Source organism: Festucalex cinctus, chromosome 19, assembly GCF_051991245.1.
Source record: "Festucalex cinctus isolate MCC-2025b chromosome 19, RoL_Fcin_1.0, whole genome shotgun sequence".
In the NCBI taxonomy this organism is placed as follows: Eukaryota; Metazoa; Chordata; class Actinopteri; order Syngnathiformes; family Syngnathidae; genus Festucalex; species Festucalex cinctus.
Genome location: NC_135429.1, coordinates 20,375,920 through 20,393,488, shown reverse-complemented (window position 1 = coordinate 20,393,488; position 17,569 = coordinate 20,375,920). Strand labels below are relative to the sequence as shown.

The window sequence follows — 17,569 nt, the reverse complement described above, 5'->3', positions numbered from 1 at the left end:
AGAATGTATTTTTATAGCAGTTTTATCAACAATAGAATTATTTGTAAGGAAAAAATCAATTCTTGAGAATGATCGGTGCACAGCAGAGAAGAAAGTAAATTCCTTCTTAGTTGGGTTTTGAAGTCTCCAGCCATCGCTGAGGCCAAAATCCTCCATATATTCATCTATTACTTTAGCGGATCGTAATCGCCTTGTATATATCGTATTATTAGAACGATCTTTTAACGGGTTCAAGACCTTGTTAAAATCACCTCCAATAATAATAGTAGAATTTGTTGCTAAATCGAGTAACCGAGAGAAAAATTCATGGAAAAAATCAGGGTCATCATTATTTGGGGCATATAAATTACCAATTGTATATACTTTATTAAATATAGTTACCTGGATAATAATATATCGGCCCTCTAAATCTGTTACTATATTATTTAGAGTAAAGAATAAATTCTTATGTATAAGTATAGAGACACCTCTGTCTACTATTATAGGAGGCAGAGTAAACTTGACTAAAAATTTTATCTATAAATAATTTTTCTTCTGATTTTTGTAAGTGGGTTTCTTGTAGGAGACAAATATTTGCCTTAAATTTTGAGAGATGGTCTAAAATTTTTATTCTTTTTGCCTGGGAGCGAGCGCCACACACATTCCAGGAGACCAGAACTAATTTCTGCATACAAGCAATATAGACTCAGTCTTATGTATACATCTATATAAGCTGCTTATTAATATTAACATATTGTAGGATAGCAAAAGAGTAATTAGGCAATTTATATAATTTATATAAAGAGAGAGATAGCAAGTAGATAAGTATAATAGTGAAGAAACGTGGGGGGAAGTGAGTGTGAAGGAAATCTGTGGGGGATTCAACATAACAATACACCAGTAAATGGTGACCTAAGCGAGATTATTCTTATTATTATTAATTTTTTTTTTTTAAGAATATATTTTTATATTATTATTATTATTATTATTATTATTATTATTATTACTATATAGCCTATGCATAATATAAATTCATATTCTATTTCGTAACCCATTATCCATACATATACATATACATACATATACATATACATATATATACATATACATACACATACATATACATATACATACGTCAAATAATCACACAATGCTCGGCTCTACCAATTGTCAGTTAGAACAGCCAAGGGGTCGAGGTTGGGTTTCGGAATAGCTGGCCGTCGATATATAATTTATCAACGACCATCGAAGTCCGTTTACCCTCCTGTCTATTTTGTTTCATTATAGGAAACAGTACTTTTCGCCGCTCGTTTATCTCTCTTGGGAATTGATCATTCATCCCGAAAGATGTCCCTTTGAGCTCCCGTCCTTTACTTTTTACCAATTCTTTATGTTTAAAATGTTCGAACTTAGCAATAATAGGACGGGGCTTATTGCCCTTACGAGCTCCGAGCCGGTGTACACGGTGAAAAGAGATATTATTTACCGTCTCCTGTGGGATCTTTAGCGATGATGTCATGAATTTTTTTATCTCACTCTCTGGATTATCTGGAGAATTTTCGGATATACCTGAGAATATTAGATTTTCCCGCATACTACGGGATTGAACATCTAAGACCGTTTCCTTTAGCATTTTATTTTCCTTTTTAATCGTCTCCAACTCGGCTGTGACAGCGACGAGAGAGGAGCGTAGCTCGGAGTTATCGCGTTGGAGATCGCTTACCTGTTGGCTAACGAATTCCAAACTTGCCTTTAATTCTTTGACGTCCTCGCGGATAAGACAGAGGACGTCAAGTTTTTTATTTATGGAATCCAGCATACTCACCGATACGTCGGCGGTTGCTAAATCGTCCGTGTCTGTTGACGAGTCATTTTTCCTTTTTTTTTCCGAAGGATTATCCCGACTAGCCGCCAGATCATCCATCGCGCAGCTATAAAAATAATCGTCAATAAAACGTTCGAGGTCGTCCACACTGGATAATATTTCCGATCTTTCTTTGAAAAGAAAAAAATCGAATTTATCTAATCATTAAATTCGGGTTTAATTAGAAATATAAAGCTAGTTCTATTTTAGCAGCAGAGCGCCGCCATGTTAGATTTTCCCAGTCTCGCTACCGGTCACACGATAGTCACAGCATCTCGCGATCAGGGGTCATATTTTAACGAACCCCTCCTACAAAATTTATCCGACTGTCTTCAAACTTGGTATGTTTCATCTTAAGATGTTTAAGATGCAAAGTAATCGAAAGTTTTTTATTTTGTCACACGCTGTTGACATAGCAATGCATCGAATTGCACACCATATTTTGCGTTTTGATTAAACAGACAAAGCATTCCCGGTTGTACGTTTCACCTAAAGCTATGATAATTTGCAGGCAAACATAAGAGCTCAGGATGTACAAAAAAAGTCTCTTGGAGCCATATGCTAAACCAATCAGGAAGTCCACCATTTTGATTTACGTTGGGATTTGTAGCCATTTTTTGTGGCCTTTTTTAGGGGTCATATTTTAACGAACTCCTCCTACAAAATTTATCCGACTGTCTTTAAACTTGGTGTGCTTCATCTTAAGATGTTTAAGATGCAAAGTTATCGAAAGTTATTTATTTTGTCGCACGCCGTTGTCATGGCGATGCATTGTTTGCCAAGTAAAATGCTGCTTTTTTTGTTTTGGTCTAAACATGTGCAAAAACTCATGAAACTTTACACACACATCAGGCTTGTCATCAGCATGAATATTTTAGAGATTTCTTATTCAATTTACAATAAATGGTTCAATAGCGCCCTCTAGACATTTTTATGAAGCTTTTGCAAATGTTTTGTGTTTTATGATTCAGCTAGATTTGTAAAAATTGGGATACCTATCAGCCTAAGACTTACAAAAAGGTTTCTAAAGCCATATGCTGAATCAAAAAGGAAGTCTGCCATTTTGATTTACTTTGGTATTTGTAGCCATTTTTTGGGGCCTTTTATAGGGGTCATATTTTCAACAGAACTTATCAGATCGTCTTCATTCTTTGGCGTGTTTCATCTTAAGATATTTAAGATGAAAAGTTATTGAATTTTTTTATTTTGTCACACTCCTTTGCTGTAGCCATGCATTGTTTGTGAAGAAAAATGCTTTTTTGAGAGTCTAAATATGGGTGAAAACTCACAAAACTTTGCACACACACCAGACCTGTCTGGAACATGAATATTTTATTTAGAGATTTGTTGTGCAATTTGTAATAAATGGCTCAATAGCGCCCTCTAGACATTTTTATGAAGTCTTTCCGATTATATGATTCAGCTAGATGTGTGAATATTGGCAGGCATGCCGAATATATTCAAAAAGTATTCTATATAGCCATGTGCCAATCCATTTTGATTTTATTTTGTTAATTGTGCATCGTTTTTGGCCTTTCCATGAAACTTTAAAAACACAAAGCATGGCAAAAACGTTTACAATTTAGATGGTTTCCTATTTGACAGTACCCCAACATGCCAGTACCCCGACGTGCAAATACCCCAACGTGGCCCGGGTTGCGAGGGCCCTTTATAGCTGCTCGCAGCTCTAGTTATTCTTCTTCTTCTTCTTCTTCTTTATTCTCCGCAAACGATCGCGATTTTGGGTAATTAAAAACATTCACGAAAACTCAACGAACTTTGCACACTCCTCAGGCCCGGCGAAAAATTTGATATTATTAAGTCGTCATAACAATGCGACTCGATAGCGCCCCCTAGCGAGAAAAATAAAAACCAAGCCCGGCACGTTTGAGCTAGAGCAACAAAAATTGGCAGGCACGTGTAGCACCCCGAGACGCACAAAAAAGTCTATTGGGACCATGTAGCTAAAATGTACAGGAAGTGAGCTATGAATTTTTTTATGTCCAATTTTGGCCTATTTTGGCACATTCACTGTGGTCATGCTTTTTCCCCCTTTGCAAACATTTTTCATCCAATTGACTTCAAACTTGACATTTATCATCTCAAGACCTGAGAGAAAAACTGGGCAAAACATCTTGCCTTTTTGAAATACTATATGACGGGGGCGGGGCATCAAATATTGCCTTTAAAATTTCATTTGTCCAGAAAGAGCAAATGCTTAATAACTCCCATGTTCAAGCTCCAAAAAATCTCAAACTTCTCAGGCAACGTAATAGTCACGGCCTGAAAACATCTATATGATAAAATTCAGTTATACATATAGCGCCACCTAGTGGTTACAATAAATGTCATACTTTACGTTTTTAGCTACTGTGCTGAGCTTGTTGAAGGGATCCATTTGAAAATTGGTCAGAAAAGCCTTAAGATGTTGATCATGCCCCACACCGAATATTGTAACTTTTCGCCAAAGGGCGTGGCCGCTACGGTGACGCAAAGTCTGAAGATTTTTCGTGAAAATAAAAGCTGCATTAACTTGACCGAGATGATCCTATCTTCTCAAAATTTCACACATTTGATGAGAGTCCAGCCCTAAAGACATCTACTGACTTATATTTCATCTAACTGATAGCGCCACCTAGTGGCAATTTTTTTTATTACGAATATTCTTCTACGTTTTTCTCCAAACACGTTAACTGGACCTACCTCATATTTGCTCAGATGAGGGTTTCGGCCTTCATAATGTCACAACACGAAGTTTGTGAGTTTTCGCGAATTGCTGTGGGTGTGGCTAAGCGCTGTTCGCCAAGAAAACAACGCCAGTTTTGAGGGTCTAAACATGCACAGAAACTCATGAAACTTGGCACACACATCTGGCCTGGTAAAATGAGCAATATTTTATTGTTGATTGTGCTATTTTTACAAAAATGACTCAATAGCGCCCCCTAGAAGTTTTTAACGAAGCAGCCCCGGTTGTACGTTTAAGCAAGAACGACGAATATTTTTAGGTGTATGAGGGAGCCCAAGACCTACAAAAAAGTCTCTTGGACCCATATGCTAAAATGAACAGGAAGTGAGCTACGAATTTTTGAATGTCCCATTTTTGACAATTTTTGCACATTCACAGGGGGCAGACTTTTGCCCACTTCTCCTACACGTTTCATCTGACTGAGTTAAGACTTGACCTGGACCATGTCAAGACCTGAGCCAACGACAGGGGGAAAAATCTTGACCTTTCGAAATACTATATGATGAAGGCGGGGCATCAAAATTTGTGTTTCGCACTGAAAAAGGATATGCTTAATAACTCCCCGGTACATGCTCCAAAAAATCCCAAACTTGACATGTATGTTTATCGTCAAGGCCTGAAGCTATCTCTATGACAACATTCAGTTATATATGCAGCGCCACCTAGCCCTTGAGGCATAAAAAAAAAATACCCCACATACGGTATTTTGTACAAAAAATGTAAACTCATTCTAAGTGTGATAACTAAGTCATTTATGAATATTCTTTTAGTTTCCACCACTCAAAATGTTCACTGGCATCAGACTTATCCAAACATATATATATTTTTATTTATTTTTGATAGCCTCTGTGGACATTAAAAGCAATATCGTGAATGAAGGATATGCTTAATAACTCCACGGTACATGCTCCAAAAAAAATCCCACACTTGACATGTATGCTTATAATCAAGGCCTGAAGGTATCTCGATGACAACATTCAGTTATAAATACAGCGCCACCTAGCCCTTGAGGCTTATATAAAAAAAAAAAAACACATACGGTATTTTGTACAAAAAAATGTAAACTCATTCTAAGTGTGATGACTAAGTCATTTCTGAATATTCTTTTAGTTTCCACCACTCAAATTGTTCACTGGCTTCACACCGATCCAAACGTATGTACGTTTCCATTTTGTTTTATTTATTTTTGATTGCCCCTTTGGACAATAAAAGTAACATTGTGCAATGAGTACAACGAGCGATGATGTATATATACACTTTTACAAAAAATACCAATCAGGGCAACTCATTGCCTAAAAATAAAAAAAGACGCTGATTTTTGCAGGTCTTAACAATCACCAAAACCCGTTGAGCTTGACACACACTGGCAAAAAAAATATTCTACATGTAAACGTTTATTATGCCATTTTCAAAGAAATTTTGCTTCCAATATGCCAGTACCCCAACGTGCCAGTACCCTAACGTGCAAGTACCCCAACGTGCAAGGACTCCAACGTGCAAGGACTCCAACGTGGCCCGGGCTGCGAGGGCCCTTTATAGCTGCTCGCAGCTCTAGTTATTCTTCTTCTTCTTCTTCTTCTTTATTCTCCGCAAACGATAGCATTTTTGAGGGCCTAAACATTTACGAAAACTCACCAAACTTTGCAGTTTCTTCGGGCCCGGCGAAAAATTTGATATTATGTAGTTGTCATAACAACGCGACTCTATAGCGCCACCTAGCGTAGAAAAATAAAAACCAATCCCGGCCCGTTTGAGCTAGAGCTACGAAAATTGGCAGGCACGTGTAGCACTCCGAGACGCACAAAAAAGTCAGTGGAAGCCATTTCCTAAAATGTACAGGAAGTGAGCTATGAATTTTTTAATGTCCAATTTTGGCCTATTTTGGCACATTCACTGTGGTCATACTTTTTCCCCCTATGCAAACATTTTTCATCCAATTGACTTCAAACTTGGCATTTATCATCTCAAGACCTAAGAGAACAACTAGGCAAAAAATCTTGCCTTTTCGAAATACTATATGACGGGGGCGGGGCATCAAATATTGCCTTTAAAATTTCATTTGTCCAGAAAGAGCAAATGCTGAATAACTCCCATGTACAAGCTCCAAAAAATCTCAAACTTCTCAGGCAACGTAATAGTCACGGCCTGAAAACACCTATATGAAAAAATTCAGTTATACATATAGCGCCACCTAGTGGTTACAATAAATGTCATACTTTACGCTTTTAGCTACTGTGCTGAGCTCGTTGAAGGGATCCAGTTGAAAATTGGTCAGAAAAGCCTTAAGATGTTGATCATGCCCCACACCGAATATTGTAACTTTTCGCCAAAGGGCGTGGCCGCTACGGTGACGCAAAGTCTGAAGATTTTTCGTGAAAATAAAAGCTGCATTAACTTGACCGAGATGATCCTATCTTCTCAAAATTTCACACATTTGATGAGAGTCCAGCCCTAAAGACATCTACTGACTTATATTTCATCTAACTGATAGCGCCACCTAGTGGCAATTTTTTTTATTACGAATATTCTTCTACGTTTTTCTCCAAACACGTTAACTGGACCTACCTCATATTTGCTCAGATGAGGGTTTCGGCCTTCATAATGTCACAACACGAAGTTTGTGAGTTTTCGCGAATTGCTGTGGGTGTGGCTAAGCGCTGTTCGCCAAGAAAACAACGCCAGTTTTGAGGGTCTAAACATGCACAGAAACTCATGAAACTTGGCACACACATCTGGCCTGGTAAAATGAGCAATATTTTATTGTTGATTGTGCTATTTTTACAAAAATGACTCAATAGCGCCCCCTAGAAGTTTTTAACGAAGCAGCCCCGGTTGTACGTTTAAGCAAGAACGACGAATATTTTTAGGTGTATGAGGGAGCCCAAGACCTACAAAAAAGTCTCTTGGACCCATATGCTAAAATGAACAGGAAGTGAGCTACGAATTTTTGAATGTCCCATTTTTGACAATTTTTGCACATTCACAGGGGGCAGACTTTTGCCCACTTCTCCTACACGTTTCATCTGACTGAGTTAAGACTTGACCTGGACCATGTCAAGACCTGAGCCAACGACAGGGGGAAAAATCTTGACCTTTCGAAATACTATATGATGAAGGCGGGGCATCAAAATTTGTGTTTCGCACTGAAAAAGGATATGCTTAATAACTCCCCGGTACATGCTCCAAAAAATCCCAAACTTGACATGTATGTTTATCGTCAAGGCCTGAAGCTATCTCTATGACAACATTCAGTTATATATGCAGCGCCACCTAGCCCTTGAGGCATAAAAAAAAAATACCCCACATACGGTATTTTGTACAAAAAATGTAAACTCATTCTAAGTGTGATAACTAAGTCATTTATGAATATTCTTTTAGTTTCCACCACTCAAAATGTTCACTGGCATCAGACTTATCCAAACATATATATATTTTTATTTATTTTTGATAGCCTCTGTGGACATTAAAAGCAATATCGTGAATGAAGGATATGCTTAATAACTCCACGGTACATGCTCCAAAAAAAATCCCACACTTGACATGTATGCTTATAATCAAGGCCTGAAGGTATCTCGATGACAACATTCAGTTATAAATACAGCGCCACCTAGCCCTTGAGGCTTATATAAAAAAAAAAAAACACATACGGTATTTTGTACAAAAAAATGTAAACTCATTCTAAGTGTGATGACTAAGTCATTTCTGAATATTCTTTTAGTTTCCACCACTCAAATTGTTCACTGGCTTCACACCGATCCAAACGTATGTACGTTTCCATTTTGTTTTATTTATTTTTGATTGCCCCTTTGGACAATAAAAGTAACATTGTGCAATGAGTACAACGAGCGATGATGTATATATACACTTTTACAAAAAATACCAATCAGGGCAACTCATTGCCTAAAAATAAAAAAAGACGCTGATTTTTGCAGGTCTTAACAATCACCAAAACCCGTTGAGCTTGACACACACTGGCAAAAAAAATATTCTACATGTAAACGTTTATTATGCCATTTTCAAAGAAATTTTGCTTCCAATATGCCAGTACCCCAACGTGCCAGTACCCTAACGTGCAAGTACCCCAACGTGCAAGGACTCCAACGTGCAAGGACTCCAACGTGGCCCGGGCTGCGAGGGCCCTTTATAGCTGCTCGCAGCTCTAGTTATTCTTCTTCTTCTTCTTCTTCTTTATTCTCCGCAAACGATAGCATTTTTGAGGGCCTAAACATTTACGAAAACTCACCAAACTTTGCAGTTTCTTCGGGCCCGGCGAAAAATTTGATATTATGTAGTTGTCATAACAACGCGACTCTATAGCGCCACCTAGCGTAGAAAAATAAAAACCAATCCCGGCCCGTTTGAGCTAGAGCTACGAAAATTGGCAGGCACGTGTAGCACTCCGAGACGCACAAAAAAGTCAGTGGAAGCCATTTCCTAAAATGTACAGGAAGTGAGCTATGAATTTTTTAATGTCCAATTTTGGCCTATTTTGGCACATTCACTGTGGTCATACTTTTTCCCCCTATGCAAACATTTTTCATCCAATTGACTTCAAACTTGGCATTTATCATCTCAAGACCTAAGAGAACAACTAGGCAAAAAATCTTGCCTTTTCGAAATACTATATGACGGGGGCGGGGCATCAAATATTGCCTTTAAAATTTCATTTGTCCAGAAAGAGCAAATGCTGAATAACTCCCATGTACAAGCTCCAAAAAATCTCAAACTTCTCAGGCAACGTAATAGTCACGGCCTGAAAACACCTATATGAAAAAATTCAGTTATACATATAGCGCCACCTAGTGGTTACAATAAATGTCATACTTTACGCTTTTAGCTACTGTGCTGAGCTCGTTGAAGGGATCCAGTTGAAAATTGGTCAGAAAAGCCTTAAGATGTTGATGATGCCCCACACCGAATATTGTAACTTTTCGCCAAAGGGAGTGGCCGCTACGGTGACGCAAATTCTGAAGATTTTTCGTGACAATAAAAGCTGCCTGAACTTGACCGAGATGATCCTATCTTCTCAAAATTTCACACATTTGATGAGAGTCCAGCCCTAAAGACATCTACGAACTTATATTTCATCTAACTGATAGCGCCACCTAGTGGCATTTTTTTTTCTTACGAATTTTCTTGTACATTTTTCTCCAAACACGTTAACTGGACCAACCTCATATTTGCTCAGATGGGGGTTTCGGCCTTCATGATGTCACAACACGAAGTTTGTGAGTTTTCGCGAATCGCTGTGGGCGTGGCTAAGCACTGTTCGCCAAGAAAACAACGCTAGTTTTGATGGTCTAAACATGCGCAGAAACTCATGAAACTTGGCACACACATCTGGCCTGGCAAAATGAGCAATATTTTATCATGTATTGTCCTATTTTTACAAAAATGACTCAATAGCGCCCCCTAGAAATTTTTAACGAAGCAGCCCCGATTGTACGTTTAAGCAAGATCTACGAACATTTTTAGGTGTATGAGGGAGCCAAAGACCTACAAAAAAGTCTCTTGGACCCATGTGCTAAAATGAACAGGAAGTGAGCTACGAATTTTTGAATGTCCCATTTTTGACGATTTTTGCACATTTTCAGGGGGCATACTTTTGCCCACTTCTCCTAAATCCCAAACTTGACATGTATGTTTATCGACAAGGCCTGAAGGTATCTCTATGACAACATTCAGTTATATATGCAGCGCCACCTAGCCCTTGAGGCATGAAAAAAAAATACCCCACTTACGGTATTTTGTACAAAAAATGTAAACTCATTCTAAGTGTGATAACTCAGTCATTTAGGAATATTCTTTTACTTTCCACCACTCAAAATATTCACTGGCATCAGACCTAACCAAACATACATATTTTTGTTATTTAGTTTTATGTATTTTTGATAGCCTCTATGGACATTAAAAGCAATATCGTGAATGAAGGCTATGCTTAATAACTCCCCGGTACATGCTCCAAAAAATCCCATACTTGAAATGTATATTTATAGTCAAGGCCTGAAGGTATCTCTATGACAAAATTCAGTTATAAATACAGCGCCACCTAGTCCTTGAGGCTTAAAAAAAATGCCTCACTTACGGTATTTTTGCAAAAATTGTAGACTCATTGTAAGTGTGATAACTAAGTCATTTATGAATATTCTTTTACTTTCCACCACTCAATATGTTCACTGGCATCAGACCGATCCAAACATACGTATTTTTTTATTTAGTTTTATTTATTTTTTTGATCGCCTCTATGGACAATAAAAGCAACATTGAGTACGAGCGATGATGTGTGTATATATACTTTTACGAAAAATACCAATCAGGGCAACTCATTGCCTAAAAATAAAAAAAAGACGCTGATTTTTGCAGATCTTAACAATCACCAAAACCCATTGAGCTTGACACACTCATCACACCTGGCAAAAAAAAAAAATAATCCACATGTTTATCATGCCATTTTCAAAGAAATTCTGCTTCCAATGTGCCAGTACCCCAATGTGCAAGTTCCCCAACGTACAAGTACCCCAACGTGGCCCGGGCTGCGAGGGCCCTTTATAGCTGCTCGCAGCTCTAGTTATTATTATTGTTATACTCCGTAAACGATCTCATTTTTGAGGACCTAAACATTTACAAAAACTCACCAAACTTTGCACACTCTTTGATATTATGAAGTTGTCATAACAATGCGAATCTATAGCGCCCCCTAGCGTAGAAAAATAAAAACCAATCCTGGCATGTTTGACCTAGAGCTACGAAACTATGGTATGCACGTGTAGCACCACGGGACGCACAAAAAGTCAATTGGGACCATGTAGCTAAAATGTACAGGAAGTGAGTTATGAATTTTTGAATGTCCAATTTTGGCCCATTTTTGCACATTCACTGTGGTCATACTTTTTCCCCCTTTGCAAACAATTTTAATCCAGTTGACTTCAAACTTGGCATTTATCATCTCAAGACCCGAGAGAACAACTGGGCAAAACATCTTGCCTTTTCGAAATACTATATGACGGGGGCGGGGCATCAAATATTGCCTTTAAAATTTCATTTGTCCAGAAAGAGCAAATGCTTAATAACTCCCATGTTCAAGCTCCAAAAAATCTCAAACTTCTCAGGCAACGTAATAGTCACGGCCTGAAAACATCTATATAATAAAATTCAGTTATACATATAGCGCCACCTAGTGGTAACAATAAATGTCATACTTTACGTTTTTAGCTACTGTGCTGAGCTTATTGAAGGGATCCAATTGAAAATTGGTCAGGAAAGCCTTAAGAGGTTGATCATGCCCCACACCGAATATTGAAACTTTTCGCCAAAGGGCGTGGCCGCAACGGTGACGCAAAGTCTGAAGATTTTTCGTGACAATAAAAGCTGCATTAACTTGACCGAGATGATCCTATCTTCTCAAAATTTCACACATTTGATGAGAGTCCAGCCCTAAAGACATCTACGAACTTATATTTCATCTGACTGATAGCGCCACCGAGTGGCATTTTTTTTTCTTACGAATTTTCTTCTACGTTTTTCTCCAAACACGTTAACTGGACCTACCTCAGATTTGCTCAGATGAGGGTTTCGGCCTTCATGATGTCACAACACGAAGTTTGTGAGTTTTCGCGAATTGCTGTGGTCGTGGCTATGCGCTGTTCGCCAAGAAAACAACGCCGGTTTTGAGGGTCTAAACATGCACAGAAACTCATGAAACTTGGCACACACATCTGGCCTGGTAAAATGAGCAATATTTTATTGTTGATTGTGCTATTTTACAAAAATGACTCAATAGCGCCCCCTAGAAATTTTTAACGAAGCAGCCCCGGTTGTACGTTTAAGCAAGAACGACGAATATATTTAGGTGTATGAGGGAGCCCAAGACCTACAAAAAAGTCTCTTGGACCCATATGCTAAAATGAACAGGAAGTGAGCTACAAATTTTTGAATGTCCCATTATTGACGATTTTTGCACATTTACAGGGGGCATACTTTTGCCCACTTCTCCTACACGTTTCATCCGACTGAGTTAAGACTTGACCTGGACCATGTCAAGACCTGAGCCAACGACAGGGGGAAAAATCTTGTCTTTTCGAAATACTATATCATGAGGGCGGGGCATCAAAATTTGTGTTTTGCAATGAAAAAGGATATGCTTAATAACTCCCCGGTACATGCTCCAAAAAATCCCAAACTTGACATGTATGTTTATAGTCAAGGCCTGAAGCTATCTATATGACAACATTCAGTTATATATGCAGCGCCACCTAGCCCTTGAGGCATGAAAAAAAAAATACCCCACTTACGGTATTTTTACAAAAATTGTAAACTCATTCTCAGTATGATAACTAAGTCATTTATGAATATTCTTTTACTTTCCACCACTCAAAATGTTCACTGGCATCAGACCTATCCAAACATAAGTATTTTTTAATTTAGTTTTATTTATTTTTGATAGCCTCTATGGACGTTAAAAGCAGTATCGTGAATGTAGGATATGCTTAACTCCCCGGTGCATGCTTCAAAAAATCCCAAACTTGACATGTATATTTATAGTCAAGGCGTGAAGGTATCTCTGACAAAATTCAGTTATAAATACAGCGCCACCTAGTCCTTGAGGCATAAAAAAAAACAACAACCCCACTTAAGGTATTTTGTACAAAATTTGTGAACTCATTGTAAGGGTAATAACTAAGTCATTTATGAATATTCTTTTACTTTTTCCACTACTCAAGATGTTCACTGGTATCAGACCATCCAAACATATGTACTTTTTTGTTTTATTTATTTTTGATAGCCTCTATGGACAATAAAAGCAACATCGTGCAATGAGTACGAGCGATTATGGGTATATATACTTTTGGGAAAAAATACCAATCAGGTCAACTCATTCCCAAAAAATAAAAAAAGACGCTGATTTTTGCAGATCTTAACAATCACCAAAACCCATTGAGCTTGACACTCACATCACACCTGGCAAAGAAAATCTACATGTAAAGGTTTATCATGCCATGTTCAAAGAAATTTTGCTCCGAATGTGCCAGTACCCCAAAGTGCGAGTACCCCAACATGCAAGTACCCCAACGTGCAAGTACCCCAACGTGGCCCGGGCAGCGAGGGCCCTTTATAGTTGCTTGCAGCTCTAGTTTCCCTTGTTACTTGTCTGTATCCAGGCGTGATGTCATCCAGATTTGCGTGTTGAGATTCATACTCGTAATAGGCAATCCACAGAAGAGATTCGTAGTCGTAGAAGTGAGAGTTGTATTGAAAAGATTTTACACTCACAGGTTGTAGACACGTAGCAACAAGAATGGAATTCTCGTAAGTTTGATTTGTAGTCACAAGAAAAAAAATAAACCCACATTATTTAGATCTGTAGTCACAAGAAAAAAAAATCAAACCCTATTTTCATACCTTGTACACTTGATTACTCAATACAATTATATAAATTGCCACAGCCAACTCCATATCTACAGTAGTTGAGTGGTTAAAGCAATTGACATTGGCATGTGGAAGGTCAGGATTCGATGAGTACTTGGAACATGTTTTAGCACAACATTACTTTCACATGATAGTCATTGTCCAATTATTTAAAGCTGCTCTATGTAATAATTTGACCCATAATATATTCACAATAGCGTTTTTGTTTGTCCATTTTATTACAAACATTTTTTAATTAGTAATTCACATTAAAACCCAAAACGGTTTTTTTTCAAATACTTTGTCCTTCACAAAGAGAAATGTTTGTTCCTGTTTTTGTAAAAGTAAATGAAGTGATGTATACTGACCAATAGATGGCAGTGTAGCCTCAAGGGACCAGGGAGAAGGGAGTACGAAAAATAAAGTAGCGGATGCTAGCATGAAACAGATTGTGAATATTTCTTTTTTTGCAAACAATAACATTCTAAACGGCATTTAAAGCAGCTCTATGTAAGATTTAAAATTTCAAATCTCTACTGCCACCAGTGGCCGAAAACAAACTGCACGCTCGTACACGCTGTGCGCACTCGTACGTGCACGACCTCAATACTGAAGACTGGGCTCTTCATATCCAATTAAACTATGTTTTCAGAGGTAAGAAGTTTTATAATGTTATACAAAGCAGGCCACTTCACGGAATGAGACTCTCGATCCCCACTAAACAATTGATGTCCACGGGACGTGCAGATCATATTGCTTTAGTCGGTCGAAGTCCAGTCCTGTGCTGTACTCCAAAACGTTGTGCAAATTACGTCAATTAATTGGACCTCATTCCGATGTTAATATGCAGTTACATATTGTAGTCACCCGGCTCGACGGACGTCAACCTGATTCTTGTCATTATTAGTGTATGTCGCCCCCAGTCTAGCGTCATTGTGCATGAGCCGAAAGGTGGGCTGTCATTTATGGAAATTGACGATTGTGAAAAACATATAGACCCATTCACTACTTAGTGTGATATGGCCGTGAATGTTATCGCCATTCAGTAGTACCGTTCACATTCCGTTAGCATAATGTAGCTACAATAGGCTGTTTTCACGGAGGAAAATCAGGCAACATTTAGCCTGATTGAAACGCTGCGGAATGGAACGTCTGTTCTTCATAAAGTCATTCTGTTCTATTACATTCAACTTTGCCGTCCCTTTCACGCTAAATGTTGCCGTCCACCTCACTTTCACCCCAATAGTGACGACCGAGAAGTGATCGATCTTGAGGTTACTGCTATTTGAAAACAACACATTTTCTTCTCAATGTCAAGATACTCGCTTCTTACCTTTTCGAGTAGAAAGAAAGCCAGCTGTGAATCACTTTTCTAATCCAAGTCCGATCTCAACGCTCTCCACCGCTGAAATGTCAAACCAATGTTCACTCTCGTTCTCGGCGCCGGTCACTATCAAGTTTAGATTTTTTTTTTTTTCGTGGCACTTGACATTGTTTTCATTTTTTTTTTTTTTGAGCAGCCTTCCGCGGAGTAACAGCGGGTGTCTGGGGCAGCGAAAATCTGTACTAGTTCCGTCTTCGTGAGACAGGAAACAACTGACGATGACGCGAATAACGTCACATCCCGCAGACAGAGGGCGGGAAATTCGAAGGATTCGGACCGGACGCTTCCTAAATAATATTGCCCAGAGGCTTGTAGGAGTACCCATTGTGAACAGCGAAGATGTTGATCTACTAATTAGAATATGTTTCAGTCATAAATGGTCAAATAAAAAGGCTATTGTTAAGATATTTTTTTGGGAAATCCTACATAGAGTAGCTTTAATGTTTTAAATAACAGAAATATCACAAAATTAATTTCTGAAGATGTTTTCTTTCTCTTGTTGGTTGATAAATTTGCCTTCTCTTAGTCCAATGATCCCTCCATCCATTGTCTTAGCCGCTTACTTCTCACAAGGGTCGCTGGGGTGCTGGAGCCTATCCCAGCCGGCCTCGGGCAGTAGGCGGGGTGCACCCTGAACTGGTTGCCAGCCAATTGCAGTAGTCCGATGATGAACATGAATAATGTTGTGAATGGAACGCTGCTGGAGTGACGTGACTTTAAGGTACCATCTGATTGGACAAAGGAGTTGAGTTTTGTGCCAAGTAGAGTGTGACATGGCATACTTTTTTGTGCTGATTTTAGCTGACGTTTGCTGATAATCCCTTTTTCTTCAGCACCAGCACCCAAAGATGTGAATGAGAAGTATAGGCATTGCTTCTAAATATATGAATGAAAAAAACTTTACTGTACTAGTAATTTATGGTAGGTAACTACTGCTGACTACTGACTGAGAATGGGTTTGTATTTGTCATTTAACTTCAAGTTACTACTTAATAATTACCTGTACTAGTAATACTACTACTACTACTATTACTCGTAATTAATAGTTTATCTTTCTATTTCCTTCATTAGCGTTCAGCTATTAGTATTCAGCTTTCAGCATTCCCACGCAATTTCTCCAGAAATTGCACTTAGTCTAGTTTCATAAGCATTACATACAGTTAAGTAGTTCACCGTATAATTTCATGCAGGGAAGTAGCATAGGCTAACTTTGTTGGTGTTGGTGCAAATTTGTGCAGAAGATAAAGAACAATGAGTATTTATATCCAGTAAATTACACTCAAGTTCAGTCTTAGTGGACTGGTGAGGTTTGACTCAACAGCTAATGAGGTGAAAACTGTAAAAAAAAAAAAAAAAAAAAAAAAAAAAAAAAAAAAAGCCTTACATCTAATTCTTCTATGAAAACTGCCAAGTCCTCCTTCCACAGATCCTCCGGAGATTTTTCCTTGAGATTCTGGAGCTCTCCTGTCTGCGCAAGAGTAAGGATAGAAGAAAAATAAATAAGTGACAAATTAATTCTTTTGGCAATTACATAGCACTCAAGTCCCCCTTGGGTTAAGAGGTGTAGAGCGCAAATAAAATGAAGACTTTTTGAAGGCTTTTCCTTCTTCTTTTCCTTTCAGATTGACCCATTATGGGTCGCCACAGCACCCCATCATTTTCCTATTCTAATGCTGGTGTCAGCATGAACGCGAGCTATCTAACCTTGTCTAACCCTCTGATGAGCTCATTTCTAATCCTATAGAAGGCTTGAATATATTTTTCCTTTGAAGAGCAATTTTTATTGTAAGAAATTACTTCATTTGAGGAGCAAATTAATAATTTTGAAAGCATTTTTTTTGCAGGTTAATCACAGGTACCTGAAAAATGGGTTTGATTTAACAATAAAATTTGACGATAACGGGACGGTTGAACGTAAAGCTGCACCTATCAAGTATTTCAGTGTTTAAATCTCTTACTGAAAATTCTATCGAATAATAGAATAATAATTTAGGAACTGCTGTCAAACCATTAAAATATTGTAAGTAATTAACTAATTAATCGCACAGTTTTCATTGTGGTTCTACTTTTTTCTTCAAAGCTTGTTACAGATATTGAGTAAAATCTTGGAATTAATGTAAAATTAGACTGTTATTAGATTGTTCTAATAGATTTCCTTGATCCTTGAATAGAATATTTCAATAAAATACAA

General features: G+C 38.0%; 1 protein-coding gene across 2 annotated transcripts in view; it reads right to left on the bottom strand.

Annotated features, from left to right (window-relative positions):
• Positions 1-17,569, bottom strand: part of top2b (DNA topoisomerase II beta) — a 724,731-nt gene that overhangs the window by 187,361 nt on the left and 519,801 nt on the right. The window contains exon 27 of one of the 2 annotated variants that reach the window (XM_077506321.1): positions 16,763-16,846. The exons of the other annotated variant lie outside the window; for it this stretch is intronic. Coding sequence (XP_077362447.1) covers positions 16,763-16,846 — 84 coding nt within the window. The remainder of the gene's footprint in view (positions 1-16,762; positions 16,847-17,569) is intronic. 2 annotated transcript variants of the gene reach the window in all.